At 42.6% G+C, this 10,129-nt stretch overlaps 2 protein-coding genes across 12 annotated transcripts in view; both read right to left on the bottom strand.

Moving 5' to 3' along the window:
- aebp2 (AE binding protein 2) overlaps positions 1–3,778 on the bottom strand; it is a 9,319-nt gene extending 5,541 nt beyond the window's left edge. For both annotated transcript variants that reach the window (XM_042225520.1, XM_005933830.3), the window contains exon 1: positions 3,122–3,778. In XM_042225520.1, the coding sequence (XP_042081454.1) occupies positions 3,122–3,642 (521 nt within the window). In that variant the 5' untranslated portion in view covers positions 3,643–3,778. The remainder of the gene's footprint in view (positions 1–3,121) is intronic.
- A 4,843-nt stretch (positions 3,779–8,621) lies between these two features.
- Positions 8,622–10,129, bottom strand: part of LOC102308831 (pleckstrin homology domain-containing family A member 5) — a 176,463-nt gene continuing 174,955 nt past the window's right edge. For 9 of the 10 annotated variants that reach the window (XM_042225497.1, XM_042225492.1, XM_042225495.1 and 6 more), the window contains one exon: positions 8,622–8,963. In XM_042225497.1, coding sequence (XP_042081431.1) covers positions 8,929–8,963 — 35 coding nt within the window. In that variant the 3' untranslated portion in view covers positions 8,622–8,928. The remainder of the gene's footprint in view (positions 8,964–10,129) is intronic. The other variant, XM_042225493.1, reaches the window with a different exon arrangement.

The raw sequence follows: 10,129 nt of genomic DNA, 5'->3' as shown, positions 1-10,129 counted from the left end.
TGCGCTAGTACCTCTTGCCACGAGTTCCCAGAATCCTTTGCAGTTTTACCCCTGAATGACGTCACATTTTCAATCTCTGTTCAGGCTCCAGTCCACGAGGTTCATGACTGAGCGCCTTCAGGCAGCTGTTTTTGTGACAGTTGATCGTGTACGGGTCTGGTTGCTACTTTCTGTCACAGGTCACGACCTCAAACAGTATAAAGACACACTGTGCAGTGAAAAACTGGCTAACTGGAGCACGGCCTGGCTCTCACAAGGACTACTTCAAGTGAGGAAGACCGCAAGTCTTAAAAATTCACAGGTAACCACAGATCATCATCAATACAGAAACAGAGCCATGGCAGGATGCCTGCGGGGGATTCAACACTGGCTGAGATGGTGATCCTGCCTGTGTCATGTTAGAGGAAAGTTCCTCAGTTTTACTACATTTAAATGATTTTACAAAGCAGTTTTCCTTCGTGCTGATCGCAGAAATGAAAGATAACTTGGATAATGCTTCAGAATAACTGCCAAAGTAAATACCCCTAAGATCTATGAATATGACTTGTGGATTAACTGGGCCTCCGAGTGTGCTTACTGATGCTGTGAAGTGTAACGCCATCCTTCTCCCGACTTCACGGCACACAATTTATATCAGTATGTTATCAACAACCCCTCAAATGACACTGGACGAGACGTGAAGCCTAAAAGTTTGAATGCTCATCAGCACTTTGTGTCAGGATGTGACTGTAAGTCCGTGGAGGACCACGGTCACTGCTCAGCACCTGATTTTTATTACGCTCCGTCACTGAGTCGGCGTAGCTTCTGATTAACACCGGTGAGGACGTTTGGGGTTTTGTGTCAGCAGGCGCTGCTGTTCGCTGATATTCACGTGGGCTGACTCGCACATAGCAAATAAACTTAAATCAAACTGTTGATCAGAGAGAAATGAGCTTAAACGTTTAAGACGTGTGTTAGCTTGGATCGTTATGTTGTTGTTTAGCCTTCTCTTGTCAGCTTCCCAGAGACGGGAGGGTCGCACGTCTGCTGAAAATAACCAATCACAACAATATCGAGATTAAATACGTTCATGTAGAATTTCCTTTGTTAGAAGCCAAACTAGAGCTCAGGAGTGAGGTTTTAGGTGAGGAGGAAGAGGATGAAGAGGAGACGGAGGGAGCAGTGCTGGAGGAGGCAGATGAAGATGATAAATGTAAAATGCTCAAATGGTCACATCTTCTTTGAAACAGATACCTGAATGTTTGAAAACCACGGTAACTTCTAATAATTACAGTATTGATTTGATGCCCGTAACTGATCATTTTTCCTATTTCAGAAAGTAGAAAATGGGGAAAAAACGTCTGTCGTTGATTATTGTTGGACAACAATGTGCAGCGGAATATCAGCACTGTGAGGGGAAGAAGAAAACAGTGATCATTTCCATGTGAAAGTACGTATGAGTGATTATCACGGGCAGTGTGGCCGACAGATCGAGCAACACCGGCGTGACGTGTAAAACCTCTACAGGGAGCTTTTTTATTCCAGCGAAACAAACAGGTTTGTCTGACATTTCTTCAGTTTTTCAGTTCCATTGATCAGCTGTTAGAAATGCTGAAACTCATAGCTAATACCGTCAGATAACATCAGCCTGCTGATAACTCCATTTTACAACTGTAGACTTTTCAGCGAGTATTTGATAAAACAAAGTTTAGACCGAGGTCTAAACTCAAACTGCCGAAGCTCTTTAAACCTCGACCCTCATGACAAAGATAGATGGAAACCAGTCACCTCGGTTTGGTGGATGATCAGCTGACAGAGTAACTTCAGTTAACCAGTAAAACCAACCACTATAACCTGGGCTTCATCATAAAGCAGCCAGTGGGGTTTTGTTTTTTGGAAATTATGAATTACATCATCTTCTTTGCGTGAGTGTTGTCCACTGATTGGACCCGCTGGTGTAAAACTGTTGGTGGTGTCTATTTTTCCACTTTAGTCAAAATGTGTCACACAAATAAAGACTTCACGTGAGACGTGTTTACCCCGGGCTAACCCTGCAGACCTGTCTCTTACTGCCTCCATACGTTTCACTGCTAACACTAACCACAGAGCGGTTGGCAGTCCCACTTTCAGACCTGATGTCATCTGTGTTTTTGCCTTTATAAAAACTGAAGAGAACCGAGCTGACAGGAAATGACATGTTCCAAAGTAAAACAACACGATGCAGAGAGAAGCTGATTGAGAGTGTTGTTGGGAGGGAGGCTGATTCATGCAAACAGAGTGGGCATCTTATTTTTAGGAGCTAGCGACACTCAAGTTCCCCAGCATGCTATCAACAATCGTTTGTGGTGAGAGCCTACACATCCAAAAAGTTCAGCATTATAAAAGGTCCTCACTCTCCATGCTTTACAGTTGTGGTCATCATATTTTCGACACAACAAGGAAGAAACTGTATAGTTTACAGAGAATGGATGTATGATTAGCAAGAACCCAACTAACAAAGAACAACAAAAACCCACATGTAGAAAATGACTCACAAATCCTACACGACAAACAACGACTGTCTGCAGCTGCCTCTTGGTTATACATCCATACTCAGTTACTACTTCTGGAAGGCTTTTACAAAACAGCTGCAAGAAGTTTCCATGAAAGCATCCTTGTATGCCAAAAATCTGCAACAACCAGTGTGTGCAAGTTTTCTGTCCATCTGCTTATAAAACGCTTATTTCACAAATCCAAGAAAGAAAGAAGACTTATCAACCGAGAACGACCCCAGACTGTGACCTTCATGAAACATCTGCTCCTATTTGGCTAATTTATCCCGGTTTATTGATCACATAGGTAGATGGCACGTGTGAGGGTATGGTCCCCCCCCCGGGGGGTGAACAAAGACATGTAGGTCAGCTGTACTTTAGTATTAGCATGAGACTACATCATATTTGTGTAACGAGCATTGCTGTGAGCCAACACTCCCCCCACACTACACGCTACAGTGGACTAAATACAGACCAGCGTGTCCTATAGAGACGTTCAAGAACTACATGACCCCGCGGAAGCGAACATTTTTCACCTGTAAACAAACTGCTTCAAAGCTGTGAACTTGGCATGGTGCTGTAAGATAAGGCCACCGCTCAGTCCAACAAACCTGTCTTCTGAATCCATCCGGCTGAGCGGCTCTCCGTCCGACGAGGTGAGCTCCGTGCTGGCCCGTCTCTTGATGCCGTGCTCAGGCTTGTCCGCGGTCTTTGTGTGGTCAGCAGGCGGTGAGGCGGACGCGTTCCCCCCCTCTCTTTGTTCTTGTTTCAGCACCCGGGAGCCCTCTTGTGCGAAATCGGTGCTACTTGCCAAGCTGCCCTGTGCGGGACTTTTCGCGGCTTCACACAGTTCGAGGTTCGGGGCCCTTTCGCCAACAGCCGACTTTTCGGTACGCGGAGCGGTTTCTTGGTCGGGGACGGGGGACGGGGCGTCTCCGTGCTCCTCCGCCGCATCGCGGCCACTCACTCCGCTGGTCTCCGCTTTCCTGCTGTCGTTGTTGTCGCCCGGTTCCTGTTTAGGATCGGGGACGGCCTGTCCTTCCATGCCGGTTACGGTCGTCTCACCGGTGTCGTTTTCTTTCGACGTCCGCTGAGAATCTTGTTCGGCTCTTTCCGTCGTTATCTGCCGCATTTTCGAGCAACACCAAAGGCTATTTTTGTGACGTTTCACCGGAAAAGTTGCCCTCGGGCTGCCCTCCTTGTTGCACTCACGCTTGCTCGTAGCGTAAAGCACAACAGGGGGTTTGATGACGTCGACGTCAGCGATGCCGAAGCTGGTCTATTTGAAGATGGCACACTTTGTCGTTCACCGTTAAATGTAACGTTAGCGCTCAGTTAACTCGCGAGGAAGACAGTGTTAGTAGTTTAACCGTAAGTTACGAATAACACTGATAACCCAGAAGTAGCTTTGACGTTAACGTGTAACTTATACACGTGTCTGAGTGCGAATCCATCATCCGGGCTTTCGTGCAGTTTCCTGATGCTCCAGCTTCCTCCCGCAGCCATAGATGTGGTTACTCGGTCATTCCTGTAGGTGTGAACTTGACTGCGATTGGTTGTCCAGTTATAGACTAGCGACCGGCCACAGTCCAGACCGTAACCTTTATGGGAGACCACGTCTCCCATAAAGGTTACCGACTTTAAAATATTCACAGTTTGACTTGATTTATTTGAAAATGAATAAATGTCTGTATTTGCAGAGCGGGTGAGTCATCTTCGCAAGCACACATGATCTGTGGCATTGTGGTTCTAAGCTCCACGTGTTCCGACAAACAGAAAAAGGAGTCCAGGCAGAAAGTGCTGAAGAGGCACATTGTTCCGCGTTCCTCACGCCAGCGCTGCTCTCAGGAGCTTTTCGGAGCCTTCGTGTCAGCATCAACACTTTCCCGAGTTCAATCTCAGCTCACCCCACTGACAGAAGCCGAGAAGTGTGCTGACGTCATTGATCAATTGTTTGGGTGAAATGGAGGCCTGTCCCTTCTCTGCTTGTGTGTGGATGGAAACAGGCTTTCAGTAAATACTGTTTCTTTCGATGGTTGGTAAATACAATACACTGGGCTTGAGAACAGTGGGTTACTAATCCATAATAAAAGTTAGTATATGTATGCCAGTATGTTTCACTAATTACCGTTTTCGTTTCACTTCTACATACATATGTGCCGGAAATCTCTTTGGTGTCAGTTTGTTGGCAAATAGTAACGACCGGTCACTGTAGGATGAGGCTGCTTCCAAGTAAATCACCATCTGAAAAACGTATCTTCTTTTTTCCATATTCATAGTGAGACTGTAAATGGTGACTAACATCGAACAGGAACTCTGGGCCTGACGTCGGCTCTTCATCTACATATTTGCAACTTTACTGGAAGCCTACAAACATGTTGCCCATAGGTAACAGTAGCTTGCTAGATTAGTGGTTTTCTCTTCAGAAGCCTAGATGAGCACCACTCATTGATCCTCAGAGAAGAAAAACATTTGAGCCCATCAGTTTTAGATCACACAGTGGTGTGGAACAGAATAATCATTTCATCCACAGGGCGTGTGGTCCTTCAACGAGTCCTGTGATTGATACCAGGAGTCATCAAAAGCTTTAGAGGGTACACATGCTGAAATGATTGCTTATAATAGGTTGAGTATCTCTGAGTCACCTTTCTCACTCACTATGTGTTAACAGACCTCTCTGCATTGAATCATATCTAGCAGATGGCCCCACCCCTCCCTGAGCCTGGTTCTGCTGGAGGTTTCTTCCCGTTAAAAGGGAGTTTTTCCTTCCCACTGTCGCCAAAGTGCTGCTCATAGGGGGTCATATGATTGTTGGGTTTTTCTTTGTATTATTGTGGGGTCTACCTTACGATACAAAGCACCTTGAGGTCACTGTTGTTGTGATTTGGTGCTATTTAAATAAAATTGAATTGTGATGAAAGAATCCGCCCTGAAAAGCATCACTTCAAAGAGAAAAGTGAAACAAGCATGTTTTAAGAACATCAACATTTATTTCACATGATATAAAACAGATGAGAAATGAATGTTTTGCATATTGACTCTAATATTAATGATAATAATTTCTTATACTTATAATATTCACTCTTCTTTTTTCACTGTGTACATAAAGTTTTCTATCTTATCTTAATTTTTTTTTTTTACAGTTTATTTATCTCTTAATTTTTTAAATGTCCTGGGGTTTCAAATACCTATTTATTGCTTTGTACATGTGCCGTTTTCTGAGTTTCCACCACCTAGGACAGAGTCAAACTAAATCCTTTTTATGTGTATTTTCTAACTGATACAAACCAAAGTGAGGAAAAACAAAGAGAGACACAAACTGAGAAAGTAGACTTCAAATTCAACTCATTCGCATATTATGTGAGGCTTTGCAAGCACGTCAGGGTATTCAAACCATCTGCTCAACATAAACAATCCTAACTTCATACCTTAATCTGTAAAAAACAAAAACAAACAGCAGCATGATGTGGCACCTTGTTAAAGTAAAAAAACAGCTTAATATTCATATAATATATGGATATACTTATATTAAAATGAAGGCTAATCTGTTATTTTGCAGGTGTAAAAGATGTGGGATCCCTCCAGTTTGAAATCAACCAAAGGATCCAGATCCGAGCAGGTTAAAGATTAGCGGCCACTTGGGGTTAAAGTAAAGCACTGCGTCTGTGTCGTTTGGTGCTGTGCCATCTGTGATGAGGCTTCTCAGATGCTCATATATACAGCTGTACACTCATCTCTAGCAACTCAGGAACAGCTAATATCCCATCCACCAGAACTATAGATAACTGTTATTTTAATAGTTATGTTAGGATGACTTTAGCACTTAGTAAGGTATCAAAAGCTCTGTACACGTGTATGTATTTGGCAACACATTTTTATGAGGCTACATTATATCCAAAAGAAGTCACACATAAAAGTGAGACTGTACAATGGTTTAGCTCAGATTCTTGCCTACCCAGAAATATTCCTACATGGTGTTTTGGAGAAAAACAACACGCTGCCTCAGTGGCAGCACATGGCTGTAGCATAACAAATGGAAGGAAAACATTAAGTTTTCAGATTTTTTTCTTTTCACTTTTACCAGATAAGTGGTACAATCTTTAAAAAAATGGTTAAAGTGAATAATCTGAGTTTATGTTTCAGACAGTGTCTGGACCAACTGGCTACTGCAAAGGTTGAAGCACAGGCGAAGATTTGAACATGACCGGGTTGGTAAATGGGAGGGATCTCTGTCAACTTCAGGTCCTCCTTCCTTTCAGTCCCATGTTCCACTGCCTCTCACTCCGAAACACGAATGCACACGAAAAGGCACAATACAGTGAGCAACTGCAAAATATCACGTCACCTGAACTCAGCCAAATAAACTATTTATATATATGGATGTGCTTGATGTCAAAACTGATGATTAAATTAAAAGCTTAACCCTTAAATTGAATGTCCAATCCAATCTGCTTAGTTTCCCCTCACTCAGGAGTACACCCTTCAGATACTTGATGGGGTTAGTGCCAACCTCAGACTAAACAGAACAGTCCACTGGTTTCTCCATCACCCCCTTACACCACATCTGTCTGAGTCTAGATTACAGGGATTTATCCAGCTATTTCCAAAGACATTTACAAACACTTTATGTTAGGACTGGCCATTTGTCCTGAGGTTACGAAGGAGCCACGTGTCATAATTTCCATTTACAAGATGAATGGTTTGTTACTCTGCTATATGTGGGCCTTTTGGATCATGGAAATGCTTTGGATTGCTCATGTGCCACAGATTACAAAGCCATTATCAGTAAACCACCCAAATTTTATGAAGCTAACTAAATTACACGGTCCATAAAAGTGACTGGATGCTATCCGTCTCCTGTGAGGTCTAAATCCTTTCCAGTCAGCATCAGGCTCCACTCGGCTTTTCAGGGCTACTCAGAAGTATTCACACCAGAGCAGTGGCTACATTCTGCCTGGAAAAGGCAAACCTTTCCCTTTCATCTGTGGTTTGGTCACCTGCTCGCTGGTTAACTCCTTCCTGTTTACAACACATTCCCAAAAAGCAGGGGCACTGTGTAAAAAGTAATTTGACTTGTTTGATTATTTAAAGCCTTCCATCCATCCATTCGCTTCCGCTTCTCCTTTTCAGGGTCGCAGGGGGCGCTGGAGCCTATCCCAGCTGTCATAGGGCGAGAGGCGGGGTACACCCTGGACAGGTCGCCAGTCTGTCGCAGGGCCAACACACAGGGACAGACAACCATTCACACGCACATTCACACCTAGTGGCAATTTGGATTATCCAATTAACCTATCCCCACAAGCTGCATGTCTTTGGACGGTGGGAGGAAGCCGAAGTACCCGGAGAGAACCCATGCAAACACGGGGAGAACATGCAAACTCCACACAGAAAGACCCCGGCCTGATGGTGGAATTGAACTCAGGACCTTCTTGCTGTGCGGCAGCAGTGCTAACCACCGTGCCACCGTGCCGCCCTTATTCAAGCCTTATTCAATTAAAATAAATAGTACAAAGGCAACATATCAAACATTAAATCTGAGCTGAGAAATGCAGTGTTTTCAATATACTGAATTAGATGCGTGAAACATTAAAAACTGAGACCAGGTTTGCTCCCATATTTTAACACTCCTTAAACTTTCTGAAAGTGTGGAGAGTGAAGTTTTTTTTCTCCACTCTGTGTTTATACACCTCTCTGCATTTAATCATTAGTAATAATTATCATCTCTGGCTCTCTTTATCCCATCTTCCTCACATCAACAACCAGCCATGGCAAATGGCTGCACCTCCCTGATACTGGTTCTGCTGGAAGTTTGTTCCTGTTAAACCGGAGTTTTTCCTTTCTGCTGTCGCCAAGTGCTTGCACAATTACACGGTCCTTCTTTCCTATATACAGTTCATGAGGTGACTGTTGTGATTTGGTGCTATGTAAATAAAATTGATCTTTTAAACATTTAATAACTTGTACTTTAACTTTGGAGTTGGAATTGCACTTTGCTTTTAATCATATTTTGCACAGCTGTTTGAACGCTGAACAAAGCTTTATTGTAACACTACAGCAATGAATTTCTGGGCTTCTTCAGGCATTTTGTAGTTAGACCACATAATTTTTAAACTAAACCATTTTACAGTCCTAGAATATGCTGACATCTCCACAGAATGTGTTTTGCTTAAGGACAGAGTATGTGCCGGCAGATCTAATGAGCACTAAAGATACAGAATATCTGCCTCTTTGAATATGATGGCTGGTCGTCTAGGTGTCGGTCAGTCTGAATCATCATCCTCTCAGTCTCCGTCTCTGTATTGGCACGTAACACTAGTGCCAACAGATTTCGTTGTAAATGCAGGAAGCATTGCTCTGTGCAGGCTGGCTACATTTGAGCTCAATGGGACGCCAGTGAGGATGTCCAGGCCGCCATTGCTCACGTGTCACTGCTCACCAAAGTGAACGTCTGCGCTGCAAAGAGAAGAAGAGGAGAATGAAATTTAGATTAGTGCTGTTCTTTTTTACTTATTTACCTACTAGTACTTTAACCATCGATGTAGGTTTATTAACACTAAAACTATTGGGTATTAGAAGATAATCCTTCTAGAGAATTGGAACAAGTATTTGGTGAGTCATAAGATAGAAAGTGATTTAGTTGCAACTGGTATATTATTATTATTATTGTTGTTGTTGTTGTTGTTGTTGTTGTTGTTGTTGTTGTTATACTTGCACAGTGGAGAGCACTGCTGATTATAAAAAACAAGATGTTTTTTATAAATAATAAGAATAATCGTTGGCTTCATAATATCTTACGTAACACGGCGTGAAAGGCCAACAATGAAACAAACAACATTAAAGAGAAAATCTTTTTCAGACTTTTGGTTTGTAGTTTGCAGTGAATGAAGATGAACTTTCTTTGGAACTTGTTTCGTCGTTTACTCCGTGCTGGGGGTCCAGCACATAACAGTCTATAACAACACTAATTATATGAACATTATCAACAAACGCTGGTAGTTAATAAAATGGGGGGTGAATTTTGTTAGCTTTGCACATGTTCTAGTAGACACTATCCTCTACAGTGTATTTAATTTGGAGATTACAGTATAAGCATCAAAAACATGCCTCTGTACACCAGCAGTGGATTGTAAGTCCAAAAATAAACCTGAGGCTAAAGACGTTCAGCTGCATTTAAGAATTACAGTCAATTGTATATAAAGATGAAATGAATTGGAGACAAACAGTCATTAGTCAATATTTAACGGGAAATGAATCAGTCATAAGACAGAAGTTAATTCAAAGTGTTTAATTAGTATTTTATGGTTTTTATTGTACCGTGCATCTGGAAAGTATTCGTAGCGCTTCACTCGTTCCACATGCTGTCACGTTACAGCCTTAACATGGATCCAATTATTCTTTCACCTAAAATTCTACTAAATAATGACACAGTGAAAAATGTTGGCTTGAAATTTTTGAAAATGTATTACAATTAAAAAGTAATGCAGCCGGGGCGTGGTTATGGCGCTGAACTAGGCACACGTATTTTTGTGAGCTCCTGTCGATATTTTAGTAAGTTCCTGAAAACTGTCCTTTAACTGCGTGAACAGTGATAACTATTGCTTGTAACGAGTTATTATCGT

This window comes from Haplochromis burtoni, unplaced genomic scaffold (genome assembly GCF_018398535.1).
Source record: "Haplochromis burtoni strain Fernald_Lab_line unplaced genomic scaffold, NCSU_Asbu1 Contig_173, whole genome shotgun sequence".
NCBI classification, from domain to species: Eukaryota; Metazoa; Chordata; class Actinopteri; order Cichliformes; family Cichlidae; genus Haplochromis; species Haplochromis burtoni.
The sequence above is the reverse complement of the archived record's forward strand: the minus strand, read 5'-3'. Positions and strand labels throughout refer to the sequence as shown.